This window comes from Nymphalis io, chromosome 20 (assembly GCF_905147045.1).
Source record: "Nymphalis io chromosome 20, ilAglIoxx1.1, whole genome shotgun sequence".
Lineage (NCBI taxonomy): Eukaryota > Metazoa > Arthropoda > Insecta > Lepidoptera > Nymphalidae > Nymphalis > Nymphalis io.
In genome coordinates, this window is record NC_065907.1 from 9,668,302 (window position 1) to 9,687,781 (window position 19,480).

The window sequence follows — 19,480 nt, forward strand, 5'->3', positions numbered from 1 at the left end:
ACGTCAATAGTTTTGACATACTATACAGTAACAGCCTGTTAATGTCCCACTGCTGGGCTAAGGCCTCCTCTCCCTTTAGAGGAGGTTTGGAGCTTATTCCACCACGCTGCTCCAATGCGGTTTGGTAGAATACACATATGGCAGAATTTCAATGAAATCAGACACATGCAGGTTTCCTCACGATGTTTTGCTTCACCGTCAAGCACGAGATGAATTATAAACACAAGTTAAGTACATGAAAATTCAGTGGTGCTTGCCCGGGTTTGAACCCACGATCATCGGTTAAGATTCACGCGTTCTAACCACTAGGCCATCTCGGTTTTATTTTGACATCGTTTCTACAAATATATCGATAATCCCAAAACAAAAACAATCACTATTTTTTTGCAATGTGAACCATGAAGCTGAACGGCCAGCGATGTTAATGTCCTAACCGCTTGGGCAATTGTCGTACACATTCTTAACACAAGCTTTACGCTTAACTGGAGAGGAAAACAATATTAGTAATTACAAGACAATACTGTTTGCTTACTTTAAAAAACTATTTCTGTAACGTACTACTTAAAAGCATAAGGGTTTTATCGATTTATAAATTATATAGGTCAGCGTTAATAGTCATATTAGATAAGGGTAGGTTCTATTGTAAAAACTACCTAAGTAATAAATCAGTATGCCTAATATATTATACTAGCCTCCAGTATAAAACGCCGATCAAAGTCAAATTAGATAACTTAGGTTTAATTTTAATTTTATTAACTGAATGTGTCGAACATGGCAAGGGAATTATGACACATATATATATAAGGAAAAGTGAGGGGCCCAAATTTACTGGCCTAGCGATGACTGAACCTCATCATGATATCAATCCTTCTGATACTAAAAAAAATTATATATTTTTTAACGCCCATTGGTCGCTTATTACGTCATCATCTGCCACCGACCAATAATAATCACTAAGATTGCTATGTGTTATGCCTCTATGTAGGAAATCGGAATACTAAACAAATAAATAAAATATATATGCTATCTGCATTTAGGCTAATACGAAATTCAAAACATCTGGTAACTATAGCAATAACAATTAAAAATCGTTTTTAACAAATTATTTGTAAAAATCTGATGGAATGAAATACCGAGTAATAGTTATCTGACGTCATCAAATAGTTAGAGGAGCTAGTAGACGCTAGCCGCAATCTTTGAGAACTCATATCAATTTTATTACATACTTTTATTTGCCTTAGCCCGTTAGTATGTAAGTCAATCCTTACTACTGTACGTATAGCCTAGTCCAATCGAAAAAGGGTTAAAGATATTTTTTTTATAGAACGAGCATATGGGCCACCTGATGGTAAGTATTCACCAATGCCCATACACATTGGCATTGTAAGAAATGTTAACCATTACATCGACAATGCGCCACCAACCTTGGGAACTAAGAGGTTATGTCCCTTGTACCTGTAATTACACTGGCTCACTTACCCTTCAAACGGGAACACAACAATATCAAGTATTGCTGATTTGCAGTAGAATAAGTGATGATTGGGTGGTACGTACCCAGACGAGATTGCATTTTGTATTGAATTAAATAAACGAACCTTAGATTTACACATTCCACGTGAATTACTAATAGTATTGCTTTATTATGCACAACAAACAGTTCTTGATTAATATATCTCCATTTATAAATACAACAGTATTCTACTTTACTTCTAAAGTTCCGATAACAACTTCGCCGACAATCAAAACGGCATTTTTTCATCAATTAATAATTAATATCATTGGTCATTCGAGATTTCGACCAATGATATCGCGTGAATTCGATGTCGAAGTTGTTTATATGCCTTGAGGTCAATACGTGCAACTGAATCTTTGAACTAGTTCCGTCAATCGTTTGAGCTAAAATTCTCCACGCATTTTTTAAAGCTGCTAATTTTATATATAATATATTTTTTTTAATTAAACTCCAATATAATTGTTAGTTTGAGAAGATCAATATTTAGAATGTAATGAATTGTTCTGTCCGTTCGTTCCAATATTAATTGGGCTCCACCACTTTCACTTACATGTCAAACTTCAATAACACATCTACAGGTAGTTAGCAGCGCGTTATAAAATTCGTTCTATCAAATATACCGAAACGAAACGTAACGACGCCGGTATAAAATCAACTGAATGGGAGAAAGGAAGTTTTTTTTTATCTGTATCGCTCCAGTTTTCATCTTTGAAATCATCTTAAACATAATTAGCTTCGTTCTACATTTACTTAATTCTAACAACCGCTTGATAACTTTAAAGTTTTTTTTTCTGTTGATTTCTGTAATGGGAAACCGCTTCATTTGTTATTATTATATATACAAGTATTATATAAAAGTTGGGCGCAATATCCATTTTATCGGTCATAACCGAATGCTCTCTCGTGCGACGTATATTCTTATTAATTGTCGAAGTTAAGATTAAGACTATTGATTGGAAGGTTTTAATGAAAATTTCCTTTAAAGAAAATCGAATTTTAAACGATTATTTAATTATTTTCTCCAGAGGCCCTAGACCGAGCGAGATTGGCGCGCGAGCGTCGCGAGGCCGAACAACGGAAGCGGCTGGATGAGCTGCGCGCGCACGCCGCCGCAGCGCAGGCGCAACGAGAGAAGAGAGACGAAGATCGACGCCGCAGACAGGCCGAACAGCGCGCCAAGGACGACGATAGACGACTACAGGTACATCAATAACGAGATTGTTTCATTAGACTTTAATTTCTACTAACAACTTTCAGTCTTTATACAACAAGAAACTATAAAATACTGAGTACATCATAGGCTATTGTTAACATAGTTTCAATAGGTAAGCGCCTTTCAAGGCTCATATATGTTGTACTGATTTAAATAAGCAATTTCGATGATAACTAATTCACTAAAAAAACGCATCGCAACTATTTCTAAATAAATCGTATGACAACGTAGTCTGGTAACTATCGCCCCGAAAAAAACTTTTTAAAGATCTGTCGTGTGAAATTACATCATTGCTTTATTGTAAGAAACACACACACCAACATAAGCACATAACCTACAATAAATATCACTATATCGTCTTTCAAAATCTTTCAAATCTTTTAAATAAAATATAATAAGAAGTTAAAAATGTACGTCAAAACCATATGTATTGTATTCATTCGATTGATTGATTATTGCTATTTTATGCTTAAATTTACTGGTATTTAAATCAATATTATAATATCCCTACCAACATTGACGCATGCGCGTCTATTTCGAAAGCAGTCAATTTATCTAGATTCTAGAGTGTCCTTATCATCAAAAATCAAATAAAACTATTTTCAACTGATTACGGCAAAGCTGCGTAACATTGCATCGTAAATAATCGTCTTTTCTATCTTTTTTTTTTTGTGAAAAATAGTATATTTTCATGACATAAATTTAAAAAGCAAAACTTTATCTAAATATCTTTTTTTTTTTTTTTGGTCCCGATGCTCCAACAGAGTTTACCAAACATAATCTCGATATCATACATCGCAAAAGTTTATAGTTTTAAATAGGAGATAGGTGTCGTTAGATCTAAAAATCAATAAGAATTCGGCTGGCCGGCACTGCGGATAAAAATCCGTTGTTTTATTTTCGAATAACACATATGTACATATGTGTGTTAATGTCAACATAAATCTATTGCTTTAAAGTTGCTGTACGTACTTATAAAGTGTAACAGTATATAACAGTTCATCGATAAAATAATATTGTAATATGAACCAAGGTGAAATGAGTCTTCCATGAAATACAAATCACTTAATCTCATCTTGTTTACAGTACACGATAACTAAACGTACGCAACATAAGATACTTTCTCCACTCCACTAAATAATGTTTACGTACGATGGTGAAAATTGGAAAGCGAAATAATTTAAATTAAGAACAATTGTTATAACGTCTTTAAAATTTAAATCTCGAATATTCTATTAATTTGATTTTGATGATTTAAAGCCCTGTAAAACGTTATATACGTATACTTCGTTCGTAGTGGCTGGTTTTCTTCGACCACAACGGCAAATCTCATGAGAGATTCGTATTATATTATACGGTTATCCACACAACTGCTACGCCTGGTGGCAGGTAAAACACTTCTTAACTAGAATTAATTTTAATAATTACTAGACTTTGATGTGTAAAGTGAGCCAGGGTGATTATAAACTTCAAGTACTATAACACCTTTAATAACCTTCATAGTTAGATGACAGGAATATCCTAATGGAATATGGTATATATTTTCCATTGATTCCAAGATATGACAGCACCAGACTGGTTGTGATATTGTTGAAAATATGGTCCGGGCACATTGCAATATAAACGATTTCCAACATAACAAATATAAAATGCAAGACAGATTTATTAAAATGTTCCCAACCATTCATGATATCCATCAAAATTTGCTAGAATGCGCAGTCTTGATTTCCAAGATTCGAAAGATGTCAGAAAGATATGTGTTCTCACATAATATGTGGAAACATTCTGCCAATCTAATGTATCCCAACTCACATATGAAAATTATTTTAATCATATAATTTATAGTATAATTAATTGTATATTGTATCAAGAAATACGGAGTAACATCTTTAAACTGACTAGACTCCCTAAAATTAAGGTAACTTACTCGTACAAGCGAATTGGTGAATAAAAGAAAAAACTAAGAGCAAAATTAAATAAATAAATGATTGAATATACTTAGGCAATCATGGCACTTACTAGATGAATCTCTATTTCTCACTATTTATACAAATAAATAAAATTTAAGCGTCTGTCTGTGCCTAGTGGTAAGCGGAGATGGCCTAGTGGTAAGGACGCGTGAATCTTAACCGATGATCGTGGGTTCAAACCCGGGCAAGCACCACTGAATTTTCATGTGCTTAATTTGTGTTTATAATTCATCTCGTGCTTAACGGTGAAGGAAAACATCGTGAGGAAACCTGCATGTGTCTAATTTCATTGAAATTCTGCCTCATGTGTATTCTACCAACCCGCATTGGAGCTTTTTATTGGTGGAATAAGCTCCAAACCTTCTCCTCAAAAGGGAGAGGAGGCCTTAGCCCAGCAGTAGGACATTAACAGGCTGTTACTGTACTGTCTGTCTGTGATTTCAAAATAACCGCCTCTTTTTAAGTTAATATAGCTATTAACGAATTACCAAAACAACGATCTTATATATTTTGGACTTCCGTTGTTACCTTATAATTGATATATGGAAGTCAAAATGGCATATTTTAAAGGATTTTCTTCACAAATGAATTCCATTCGAGTTTTGCTAGTCTATTAATAAATACCGTATGTCAATTAAAAAGATCCTCATAAAAATTATATGTGACTAAACACTTTTATATTATATTCAATCAGTAATACAAACGGTTAAATATAAGAAAAGATGTTGTAAATATAGACAATTAAAGATCTAAAAATCCAAAGATTAATATCAGCGTCGAAGTGCTTAACAAGGTATACTGTTGTGTTATACAATTATAAAACCAGTAATAACTAGAATACACACAGATATGATTGCAATGCAAGATCAGAGGTCAACCACGGTCGTTGAATGGAATTCTCGGGAGATTGCCGATAACCAAGATATTTTCTGACACACCTTTAGAATTTAATCCTTTCTTACCGCGGCTTTAGTTCGCTTAATGTACACTGACTTTAACGTAATTAGAATTTATAGTTTAGTTCGCATTGTTTGATAATGGTTCCTTAAGTAAGTAATACATTATTATCGTTACATGGTTTTGGTTTTATAAAACGTTTTGTTGTATGTAGATAATATATATACATACATGGAACATAACGTCACACTCAAAAATACTCAAATAAGAACTGAATTAGAAATATATTTATTAAAACAATTCCTAAACTCAATTTGTTTGAAGGTAACTTGATGGATTGTACGAAAATTATTCATTTCATGATTCTTCTCAATTGTAAACCTGCCTCATATAGTACTACTGATAAAGTCGAATCGTTGAATATTTTATGATTTTGAACTGACATATCCCGATTAATTCTAATCAGTCTAGTGGTTCCTATAGGAATCCTTAATAGAAGACATTCATATACACTGGCCGCCAAAAAAATCGACCCACCCGTATTTTTTTACTTACAAAGTTGTTATCTTAACTATGCGACGACCTAGGTGGATTGTTTTACTTATGGGACATACATTTAACATTTTATTACCCACTTGATATTGATTTGGAGGAGTTGTAAGTGTTATTGAGGATATTTGGAATATTTTTAAAGTATTGATAAGAAAACGTTACTTTGTGCACAAAGTGCATGGTTAGTTTATTTCCAGTTCTTAACGCGGAGTCATCTCGGTTCGATGTTTATTATTGATTAAGTGTATGAAACTTTGTTGAAACAATAATTTTAATAAGTTTAAACATAAAAAATCGATACTACTGAAGCAGCAGCTGCTCAAGTCATAGCTCTTATTCATGAGGGGTTAAGTCAGCGAAATGTGGCTAGAACACTAAAATTAAGTCGTTCAGGGGTGCGAAGAGCGTACAAACGCTACTTGGAGACTGGGGAGTATCGCCGGAGACCAGGATCTGGCAGGGGGCGTGTCACGAACCCGACCGATGACCGTTTTATTGGTTTGACGTCTTTAAGAAACCGACATCTTTCGGCTGTTGACGTTCAAGGTAGACTCCGAGAAAGTCGTGGAGTGTCTGTGAGTGAAAATACTGTAAGAAGAAGACTTCGAGAGCAAAACTTAACCCCTCACAAGCCAGCAACAGGACCAAAACTCACAGCATCCCATCGACAAGCAAGACTACAATTTGCTAGGCAGCACGTCGATTGGACACTGGACCAATGGGAGACAGTATTGTTCAGTGATGAAAGCCGAATGTCTCTAGTAGGCTCTGATGGACGACGTAACGTCATGCGAAGGCCAGGAGAACGCTTCTCTCAGTGTTGCATTCGAGAAACAGTCCGATTTGGTGGAGGCTCTACAATGTTTTGGGGAGGTATTTCTTTGACGGGACGCACAGAGCTGGTTTTTTCCGTAATCGTGCTGTTAATGCTGAAACTTACATAACGGACATTCTGGAGCCTCATGTGATGCCTTACGCTGGATATATTGGGGATAATTTCCAACTTATGCACGACAACGCACGACCTCACGTCGCTAGAATTGTTAAAGACTATCTCAGGGAAGTCGAAATTCCAGTTATGCAGTGGCCAGCCAATAGTCCGGACTTAAACCCGATAGAGCACCTCTGGGACCAGCTAAAACGTACGGTTCGAGCACGAAATCCAATTCCAGAAACCCTGAATCAACTGGAAGCTGCCCTAACTGAAGAATGGCAACGGACCCCACAGGAAGACATTAAAAAGCTAATCAGGTCACTTAATAGGCGTATGCAGGCAGTGATTAGGTCAAGAGGAGGAAACACTCCCTATTAAAGTAAGATTTAGGCACCCAAATTTAAAAACAAACGGCATAATCGTTTTGTACACAAAAAAATAAAATTGCGTAAAATTTTGTGTTTTCGTGTTTTGTCACATATTTTCCTAAAAACCTATTTTTTGCGCACTATTTCTGTTTTTGTACAATCCTACAATTGCATTTTTACATTATCAATCTTAAAAATATAAATATGTGGTAGTTTAAAACCATACGATAGCTTTTTTACAAAAAATGTAGGTGGGTCGATTTTTTTGGAGGCCAGTGTATATAATATAATTATATAAGTATTGAAGATACTATCCCTTATCCCATCCCCGCAATGTTAAATACAGCATGTGTAATCCTCGGGCAAGGCATTATTCGTTTATATATAACGGAATTCCTCCGATATTTTAAACTCCGTTAATTCATTTTGGTATTCGTTGATTTCCATGCAGTATACATATATAAAATTGTATATATTTTATGTTGTAATTTCATTTGTACAAAACAGTTACTAAATACTAAATTGCCAGTTCTCTTCAGGTAATATTTAAGTTTAGGCTGTATAATTTATATGACAATTCAAACCGTCACGTTAGTCTCTTACAGTGCTAGTGCTTGATTTTGATCAATATTGCAAAGTGATATAGTGACTAAAGTCGAATGCACTGTTCAATAGATTTTATTGATCATGGAAGCAGTGAAAAATACAAGCATGAAATAAAATTAAAAATACAAGTTTTCAAGTAAAATTATAAAAAGAATACGTACTTTCCTATTATAGACGTCGAAGTGAATATAGGTAAATATCATTTAAGGTTAAAAAGTACAATGAAACATTAGATGCCCCATAGCTGGGCAAAGACCTCTCCTTTCGGAGATAATAAGATTATTCCATGATGCAGCTCCCAATGCCAGTTGGAGACATTAGACAGAATTTTATTCTTACGGTGTTAAATATAAATCGACGAATTTAACGCGTAAAAAATCGATTCTAACATGTAAGCTTCGGTTAAGGTTCACGTTACACTGATATACCTCGGCTCAATTGTTATAACCTATAAGCTAAAATCTTCTACGGCTAAATTATGCACCAATCAAGATTTTCCACAGATCTTACGGAACATATTCTGAAACTATATTGCAGTTGAATCAAAGTATATATATATATATATATGTATACTATATTGAGTAAATCAATTATCACATCTAGCTGGTAAGCGAATAGCCATTTCATACGTTTCTAGGCTTTCAATATGTATTAAATCATAATGAAGATTTTAATAATAGTTACATATAATTGAAGACAATATATAATTATTGCGAAGCTTATATGCTTCATTATGTAGCATCTAGTTATAGCAAAGTTGATACTATAATAAACTATATTTAAAAAAATATAGTCCCAAAGGTATATATGCCAACTTTCGTGGTCATCGGTCGAATGGTGACCAAGTCTATTGATCTCAAAAAACATACCAATATAAGATTTTATTAACAGGTCAATATTATATTCGGAATTTCGATGTCTTACTTAATCACCTATTAGAATCTTGAGTAAAGTCTTCATTCATCAAACAAATGGTATACTTTAAAAATATTCTCAATTAAGTCGTAAGCTTAACCAACCTTGTCAAACCGAGTGTTTGATATTACTAAAACAATGTAATTCAAATGTTTTTCTAATTATTCTGGCCTACGTTACTATTACATAACAACGTCCTTGTCTGATGATGTCACCATGACTCTCGTGCATTTTGAATGGCCGGACGTCAACGGTACGTATTTTCCGACGTAAACATCGAGATGGAAATAATTGAAAACACAAACTTTATCGAATTTAATTAATGTCTAAAAAATTTCACAATTCTTAAATCGTAAAAGAGGCGTATTACTTTGTTTTATTTTGCTTTAATTAAGCTGTTATTTTATTTAAAAATAACCTTAATTCAAACGAAGAATATGAAAAATTCCAGTTTTCAAGTTAAATGACCAAGTGTTGGCGTGCTTCCAGTGCCTCGTTTAATGTCAAGTGCCAACCTCAATTTTTTCCTAGTTCACAATTAGTCTTTCACTTTATAAGACTTATCTTAAGGTTTAAATTGCTTTTCTTATTTTATAAATTTCTCTAGACAATTAATCATTGAGTTTGTTTATTTTTTTCTGTCCTACGGTTGTTATGTGATTTTTATTTACAAACATAACAATTGTAAAATTTCTGATACATGACTTCGTTACTCTAAGACTGGAAAATTGACGATAATGTACCGGGTGACCGGGTCATGTCTTATATAACGCACTTTGTCAATTATGAGGTCAGACTGCAATGAAACGAGAGTACTTGATGTCGAACATCGTATGCGGGGAACGTCTATTGGTGTAATTTTCTGCGCACATTATCTCCTACGTTTTGTTACGCTAATTTAAGCGCACGGCGTGTCTTTAGAAATACAACAATGTTTGGTCCATTCATATAATTAGAGCAACATTAATTTTAATTACGACTCGTTGATAATTAAACTAATTGCTTAAAATAATCAACGGAAACAGCAAATTCATCAGAATTCTTATTGAATATGATACGAAGAAACCTTTCCTTTATTTATAATCAATCAATGTCAAATAAATAATAATCGTGGACAAATTTAACAATATAACGGCAAATATTTGTCAACAAAAAGTTAATTCTATTGCAAGGAAATGTGATAATGACAATACATAATTACTTCATTATATAGTTCATTAGTGTTCACTTGTATTATAATCGTCACATACTTCTAGATAAAGGCATAACTGGTACAGAATATTTCAGCTCATTATAAGCCATCTCAAGTATTTCAAGCACGCGTAAGTATTAATGGCCGGTACAGAAATACGCAGCGCTTGTAGTGCATCAAAAATATTTAAAATTAACTCCTGCAGCGCTAAGGAGTCGCGACAAAAATAACGCAAGGCAACTTCCTTCAGGATCGAACGCGTTTCTTGCGTCAAATAATATAAAAAGTCTATCAGCGATAATGATTTAATTCAATTATGCCTTGAAAATATTTCTCTAATATTTTTTGCATTACATTTATGTATAAAACTGATTTAGAAACTTCGATAAAAAGAGTTCAGTCAAAAAATCGACCATTTGTATTTTCTAAACAGTGAAAGTCAAGAAATCGGTGATTCATCTCTTGTCTCACGTAGCATATTAATTTCTAGCGGTTTTTTTTTTTTCATCTTTTCAAGTAAAACATTCATAAAAGAAAAATTACTTTAGTTACTTCAGAATAATAAGATATTGGCTTCATTGCTATTATTAGATATTATATATAATTACATATAAGTGCAACACAATGTACTCGTTAAGACACGACGTTTTAATCTGATATTTGTTCGTTGGCACAACATTTTGCTGCACCTTGTTGATTTTGATTACGCATCGAATGAATGATATCAATTTTTGTTTACAAATATCATATTCAATTGTCATCGTGTATGTTTATATTCTACCACATCTAGAAAACGAATACATCATCGTTTCGCTTATCATTAGAAAACAGATGGCAATCAATCAAGTGCACTGAAGTCAACCAGCCGTGTTAGCTGTTGTCATTTTATATTCAAGTCATTATTAATTTATTTTGTCTTTATTATTTGGTTTCTGAGTGATTCACGAATTTTAATTTTCCTTAATTTGTCGTAAAGTAAAATTTGCGACTCGTCGGATTTATTACATCCACGTATTGAGTTCAAGGTAGTATTACAATTAAGTTCTACTCCGAAAAAGGTTCTTATACAGATTTAAGCTTATTTGGATCTTTTTGAAATATGCCAATGACATGGTAAATCAACGAATCTTATATTAAATTATTTATTCTTTAACGATAATAGTAAGTATTCTTTACTAAAAGTTTTATAAGTCAATAAGTTCATTTCAATTGATTTCACACCTTTGAAACGCACGTCAAACCTAAATTGTTTATCCATGGTAAGTAATATATAATATTGTTAATCTGTTCTTGTATTAAAGTGCAGTTTATATAACTAATTATTTAAATCGAATGCAAAATACCAACGCGTTCACTTCGCTTTACTTTGAATTGCAAAGCGTTTCAATCCAATGCAAGTTTTCCTTGCCAACATATATTCCGTTCAACGGTTCATTCTTTATATAAAAGTAAGACCACCCGTACAGTGTATTTGAACTTGAAAGTTGAACATGTGTGGTGCCGTTCTTAGGGATAGAAACATCGTTTTCATTATATTTATGAATGCTTAGCGTAAGTTTTGTGACTTATTTTATCTATTACCTATGTTGTATTATTGTCTTTGTCTATTAATTCATGTATAGTATTTTTAGAATACTCGTAATTATTTTTATTCGAATTTCTATCTTTCAGAGCAATGCGTATTGTTATGTATAGTTCTTAAATTCAATGATGCTTACTGCATAAAATTTACTCTGGGTTATTTTAACTATACTTAATTCAAGTAACCTCTTTGGTTGTAAAAGATCAAACGACGCTATAAAAATCTAAAATAGAACGAAACAAATCATCTTCCTAAATAGTTTTAAGATAAATTTTATCACTCTACCATGTCTTCTGAAATTCAAGCATTCAACGCTTGTCAATGATTAGATTTCACGCTCGGACGACGGTTATAACATGCGTGAGTAATTAATTAATGAACGCTAAGCGATCGTCTTGACAGTGAAAGTAAATGCTGAAAACAAACGTATGGGATTTCCTGCATTTATCACATTCTTTTTCATTTTTTAAGAACTAGCTGCTCGTCAGGTTTCGTACGGGTAAAATTCATACCTATTTCGAAAAAATCGGATTCCGGAAAATCTTACATTGTCAAATAAATAAATATTCTAAATTTCTTTCTATATTCAGTTGTTTTGGTTGTGCATTAATAGTTAACCGAACGATTTTACGATTGTGGATTTAATTTCATATTCAGCCAATGAAATTTACAAACGTGGACTCTTTCCACTTCACACTGTCACAAGTATCATCAAACACACGCCACGTTTAAATAATATAATAATAATATTATCCTGGGACATTTTTCACACACGGCCATCTGATCCCAAATTAAGCTTGTACAAAGCTTGTGCTATGGAAACCAGACAACTGATATACTACATATACTACTTTTCTTTTTGTAAATACATACTTATATAGATAATTACACCCAGACTCAGGACAAACAGACATGTTCATGCACACAAATGTCTGTCCTGGGTGGGAATCGAACACACAACCTTCGGCGTGAAAGGCAAGTGTTCTACCACGCCAACCGACACGTCAAATGGTACGTCAGTGTTGAATAAGTACGATTAGACACATGAAAAGAACTGTCTATCAAATGTTCTGTAGAGATTAATTTTACTAGGATTTATCTACTAGAGACATTTTCATAAGTCACGTATTTTACCATGTACACTCATACATATTACAGATAATAAATCATTTAAATACAACTCATCATATTGATTGTTTCGTATTTCAATATATACCTACGGATTTATGTGTCATCTCGATTTACAGATGAAGTTGAATATAACACCGGTACGCGTTTTTTATACTTTTATATTTATATATTTTTATTAGAACCTTTACAATTTCATTAAGCTAATATTAAATTATATATTTTATATAATAATAATGTCCTTTAAACCGACTTCGCAAACCAAACCAACTACGCAGGAGATATTATAGTCCACAAGTGTGAGCTCAAAAATAGGTGCACTCTCTCTTCCCTCACTCTCATAATCCAATGGGACGGCAATCCGACATGACCGGAAAGAGTTCAGGCGCAGGACCAACGGCTTTACGTGCTTCCCGAGGCACGGGAGTGTACACACTTCCAGCTTCCAAACTCCGGGCTGCTACTGAGAAGTTTCTGACAGAAAAACCCAATAACTTTTTATTGGCCCGACCTGGGAATTGAACCCAGGACCTCTGGGTCTGTTGCCTTACATCAAGCCAACAGACCAATGAGGCTGTCATGTACCTATTATATAAATTATTTATAAAAACATTCAATACCCATAATTAACGTAATAATAATTAAATAAGAATACAATCAAAGCTATTTTATAGGACGCTGACGAGCTAAGTTTCCTAGTAGTGAACGTAAGTGAGAGTCACCTTCATTCATAGACAATAACGCTTCAAGAAGCGGAACCACTCTGTATGTAGTCACTTGTCAGGAGGCCGAAACCAGATGAATAAACGATGTGTGGCTTGTATCTACACTGGTGGGCATTCACATTCTACCACAGATATAAATAATATTTGTTATTTACAGGTGGAGGAACGAAAACGTGCAATATGGGAGGCGTCGATATCCCGTCGCGAAGCGTTGCTGCAACGCGAGCGCGATCGCACCGAACGATTGGAACGCGCACGAGCCGCTCGATCCGCTCCGCGGCCGGCGTTCGCGTTCGGTTCCTCCACGCCGAGGCTACTAGAGCCCGTCGACTCGGCTGGATTCTTTTGGGCCGCGCGCAGGTATGGGAGCAGCTTTATTCGACATATATGTTTCTTTTTTTTATGTTATACTATTAGTATCGAGCTCGATAGGGCTAAGTGAATATTAAAAAATATATCTTGGTTATTTTTTATGAATTTTCATGTTTGTATAAGAAATATCAGTGAAAATTATAATGCTTAATACGAGGTTTAACATGGATAGCTATTACGTTTATATTTCTGTTTTTTTTTTAAAGTAGATATGCTTCGCTTTTTTTTTTCAAATAGGTCCCCAATAATTCGGGTGTCGGTCTCATGATAGTGGATAACCCCGAAAATTTTATTTCATACACTAATTTTATTTGTTTTTTTTTTGTTTCACCACCAGTACCAACCCCATAGATCAGATGAACTTTTTTGAATCACTGTAAGCAGTTTTATCTTTTTTGTTACGTTATTTTACTTCCTATTAATTTTACTAATATTTTTTTTTCCTTTGAGTTGACTTGTTTCGTAGTTTGTATGTATTGCTGAAGCTAATTACGTAGATTTTAAAAAAAAATAGTATGTGAATTGCACGTCTTGCATGCATGAGTTGAATGGAAATATTTAAATCGGTTTTTTTTTTTAAATCGTGTAAAGATTAAATAGTTTCATTCAATCTGTAGTTGTTTAAACTGTACATATGTACGTTTAGTGTGTTGTCATTTAAAATTACTTGTAAATATATTTATAAAATTACATATGTATATAAAGCGCCCTTGGAGAGCAATTTTTAATTTCAATAGTAAAGTAACAAAAACTGATTCAAAATTAATAACAGTTGTTCAAGTAAATTATTTTAAGTTAAGCGACAACAAAGAACATATAACTATGACTGGCTTGAAACAAGATGACGCTAAAACAAAAAAAAAAATTTAATTAAAAATTATGATTATGACCCCTGAGGCACGAGCAAACACGTCTGTGGAGACTACGAGAAAAAAACATGTGAATACACTAAACACACACATTTATGATTGAAAACGTCGAGATGTAACAAACTTGGGTAATTACATTACATCATGAAGGGTAGTGGCGATTGTCAGAATCATCGCAAGCATACACTGAGCCAAATAAAAAGTAAAACCCCTTAATATCCCATTGGATAATGCACTCATCTTACGGAGACAGTTTGTGACTTATTCCACCACGCAGATCCAGTGTATTACGCCCATAGACATTGGAATTGTAAGAAATGTTAACCATCGCTTACATCGCCAATGCCAACCACCACCAACCTTGGGAACTAAGATGTTATGTCCCTTGTGCCTCTAATAACACTGGCTCACTCACCCTTCAAACTGGAACACAACAATACCACGTATGCACTGTTATTTTGCGGTAGAATATCTGATGAGTGGGTGGTACCTACCCAGACGAGCTTGCACAAAGTCCTACCACCAGTAAATAAAATAAAACATATTAAACATATAAAAACTTATTAGTACTCATCCGGTTTTGAATCTGCGACCTTCAGTTAATATCTACGTCCATATAGTAACAAATAGACGTTACCCGGATATTGTGGAAAGTATTTGCAACGTTGCTTAAATAAATACTTTTTAAGTACCCATTTGACTATTTTACGTTCTCTGTGACTTAAGGTTTATTGCGACATCATTGTATTGTATTTTAACTCTTATTGTCTTCGTGATAAGATTGCTTTTGTAATAGGAAGCAATATCGAGTTTGTATATTTGCGTTCCGCTTTTTCCGGACTTAAATGTACAGAGCAATAAATGCTCAGAGAAATGTGATGTATTTTATTTATTTAAGAGATTTGAATTTTTGTTATATCTCCTCTTTATTTCTAATTACTGTATTTTATTAGACTATTTTAATACGAATACTAAAAACATCGTATTCATAGTGTTATTTACTATAATATCAAGTATTTATATACCAAAAACTATAAGGGATTTAAAAATACCTTCATCCTTGTTAATTTAGGCTTATTCTTTATAATATAAACTTATATTTGCAATACAATAATAGGTCTATGTATTAAACACTGAAATTATTCTATGTATTTCAGAATAAATTTGTTTTGCTTATAATTTTATAAATTATAATAAATGGAATTTCGAACGAAATTGTCGATGGTTTTAAGATGATTTGATTTAATTACATAAATATAATATTTTACTGGTGGTAGAGCTTTGTGCAGGCTCGTCTGTGTAGGTACCACCCACTTATCAGATATTCTACCGCAAAACAGCAGTACTTGGTGTTGTTGTGTTCCGGTTTGAAGGGTGATTGAGCCAGTGTAATTACAGGCACAAGGGACATAACATCTTAGTTCCCAAGGTTGGTGGCGCATTGGTGATGTAAGCGATGGTTAACATTTCTTACAATGCCAATGTCCATGGGCGTTGGTGACCACTTACCATCAGGTGGCCCATACCGTCCGCCTTCCTATTATAAAAAAAATTATGTACTTTATAAAGGCAAGACATAACTTAAACTATTCAAATACTCAATTCAAATGATACCGTACTACGAATCTTATCAAAACGACCGACGCTCCAAACTTATGCAAAAGTAACTCTCATATAATATTTGTTTATTATGTTGAATACGAAATAAATGTATCTAAATAATAATAATATCTTGGGACATTTTTCACACACGGCCATCTGATCCCAAATTAAGCGTGTACAAAACTTGTGCTATGGAAACCAGACAACTGATATACCACATATACTACTTTTCTTTTGTAAATACATACTTATATAGATAATTACACCCAGACTCAGGACAAACAGACATGTTCATGCAGACAAATATCTGTACTGAGTGGGAATCGAACCCACAACCTTCGGCGTGAAAGGCAAGCATCCACCAACCACGCCAACCGGCTCGTCTTTAATAATATAAACGTCGTATCATTTGTAAAAAATCTTTGTCGACTCATCAACAACATATTATTATATAACATAACCCATTATGTTTTGTTTAAAACATGCAAACCGACATTTCATTTTAGTGGTGTTATATCTGATATAAATCATATTGTTTTTTTTTTTTTATTTGAACCGATTCCAAAATTCGATTGATCTTCTCACATTACTAATGTAATGCACTTTAACAATTATTAAGAGATATACTATGCACGCAGTTTTCAATAAAAAATTCTACACTATTATACAAAAACGTCGAAAGTATAATTATGACGTCACGATAAATTTAAAATGGTGGCGTATAAAACAATTACAAGAAATTATTTTATGTCCAGTTACGATATTCAACACACGAATCGTTTTGCGTCACATTAAAAATATTTCATTATTATTACGTTATTTAAATTCGCATGTACATATGTGAAGTATCGGTTTAGTAGATACGAGTCATGTAAAAAAAAAACGATCCGCTGCTTATGTACAATAACGATTCTTTAAATATATAATAAATTAAGTTTGTTATTATTTTTAAATAATTTTTTTATAAATATAAATTGTTTCGTTGTTTAAATTTTCCGTTCATAAAAGCGATATTGATCGGCGTTATCTTATCGCTTTCTAGAATTACACACATACACGTATGTAGATACAGACTGAAATGACGCCAATTATATTTACAGGGAAGTCACGAATTGCGTAGATTATTATTAACTAGCTAACAGAATAACGGTCGACAGTACAGTAGCAGCCTGTTAATCTCCCACTGCTGGGCTAAGGTCTCCGCTCCCTTTTGAGAAGAAGGTTTCGAGCTTATTCCACCACGCTGCTCCAATGCGGGTTGCTAAAATACACATGTGGCATAATAATTTAATGAAATTAGACACATGCAGGTTTCCTCACGATGTTTTCCTTCACTGTCAAGCACGAGATGAATTATAAACACAAATTAAGCACATGAAAATTTAGTGGTGCTTGTCCGGGTTTGATCCCACGATCATCTTTTAAGATTCACGCGTTGTTAAGCTCTAAACCCAATTAAAAAAGGAGAGGCCTTAGCCCAACAGTGGGAAATTAACAAGCTATTACATTTTACTTTAATGTAATTTAAGATAATATTTGGAATATGACAGTCCGAAGAGATCAATTTGCTTATTGAAAAAAAAAAAATTCTAAGTATACCTAACACACCACTCACACGTAGGCGAATCCGCGGTCGGGAACTAGTATTAAATAAAGATTTGCTTTTGTAGATTGTAAAATTCGTCGTCATAATGAGAGAGTCACATTGATTTTCCAATTATAACAATCGAAGTACGTGACTAATAAATAACATATCTAATAACCGACCGATTAAATTATTTTGCAATATTATACAAATAATTATAAAAGTTAATGTATATATTACATTAATACGAAAACAGATAAATAATTCTAATAGATTTTAATCAAAGCAAAATACTACAAAAAATACTTACAGACACACATACTACTGATGGTAGGGCTTTGTGCGAGCTCTGTCTCGTCTGGGTAGGTACCACTCATCAGATATTCTATCGCGAAAAAGCAGTACTTGGTATTGTTGTGTTCCGGTTTGAAGTGTGAGTGAGCCAGTGTAATTACAGGCACAAGGGACATAACATCTTAAGTTCCCAAGGTTGGTGGCGCATTGGCGATGTAAGCGATGGTTAACATTTCATACAATGTCTATGGGCGTTAGTGATCACTTACCATCAGGTGGCCCATATGTTCGTCCGCCTACCGATACATTAAAAAAAACATACACACGCACGCATATGATTTTGTCAGGTTAATATTAAGTAACAATAAAATTGTAATCCTGTGTGACCTTAGTTTAGTACTAAGTAAGAACTGTACAACCAAAAAATAAAATATATAGATATTCACGTTTCTTGGGCCTGGCTTACTAACTCTTAAATTTGAAGCATAATAGTATTAAAATAGTAATGTTTAGAGGTAGAATAAGTGAGTGGGTAGTAACTAACCAGGTGGGCTTGTGTAAAGCCATCGAGTAAATATGTATTATATACGTATTTTAATCGCGGTCGTACCTTTTTCATTATTCAAATTTAAATATGTGTGTATTATATATATTTTATATAAATTGTATTATCATTATATTTATAAAAATTGTATTTAAAACATCGCGTAAACTTAAAAGTGTAGCGAGATTGAAGCATTTCTTTTATTGACAATAAATTTATGGTCTGTCTTTTTTAAAATAACTACAATCAGTAAATTAAATATATTTAATTGTTACGTTATAATTCGTTGTAAATTATTAATGTATAACCTACAATGTAATATATAAATACATATACAATTATACTAATATACTACATACAGGTTTCATTCATAAGGATGTACAAAAAACGGCAACTTATAATAACAATGAATGTTTAAAAATAAATTGCGTTGTTGGACGTAATTAAAAATTTAAATAAAAGTTCAATAACCTTAATTTACTGGCTGACCCTTCCTATCGATGTTATAACCAAAACGACATCATTGTGTCCGTAAAACAATGGAATTAATTTGACATGACAAATTTTACAATAAAATCGTTGCATCATACAATTTTGCTTAACTACAAAAGTTATGTTT

At 33.3% G+C, this 19,480-nt stretch overlaps 1 protein-coding gene across 12 annotated transcripts in view; it reads left to right on the top strand.

Annotated features, from left to right (window-relative positions):
* Window positions 1-19,480, top strand: part of LOC126776317 (MAP7 domain-containing protein 2-like) — a 47,206-nt gene that overhangs the window by 10,416 nt on the left and 17,310 nt on the right. For 9 of the 12 annotated variants that reach the window (XM_050498741.1, XM_050498740.1, XM_050498745.1 and 6 more), the window contains exons 2-4: window positions 2,539-2,714; window positions 13,753-13,955; window positions 14,305-14,343. In XM_050498741.1, coding sequence (XP_050354698.1) covers window positions 2,539-2,714; window positions 13,753-13,955; window positions 14,305-14,343 — 418 coding nt within the window. Of the gene's footprint in view, window positions 1-2,538; window positions 2,715-11,027; window positions 11,186-13,752; window positions 13,956-14,304; window positions 14,344-19,480 lie in introns of those variants that run through there. The other 3 variants (XM_050498744.1, XM_050498751.1, XM_050498752.1) reach the window with 2 other exon arrangements.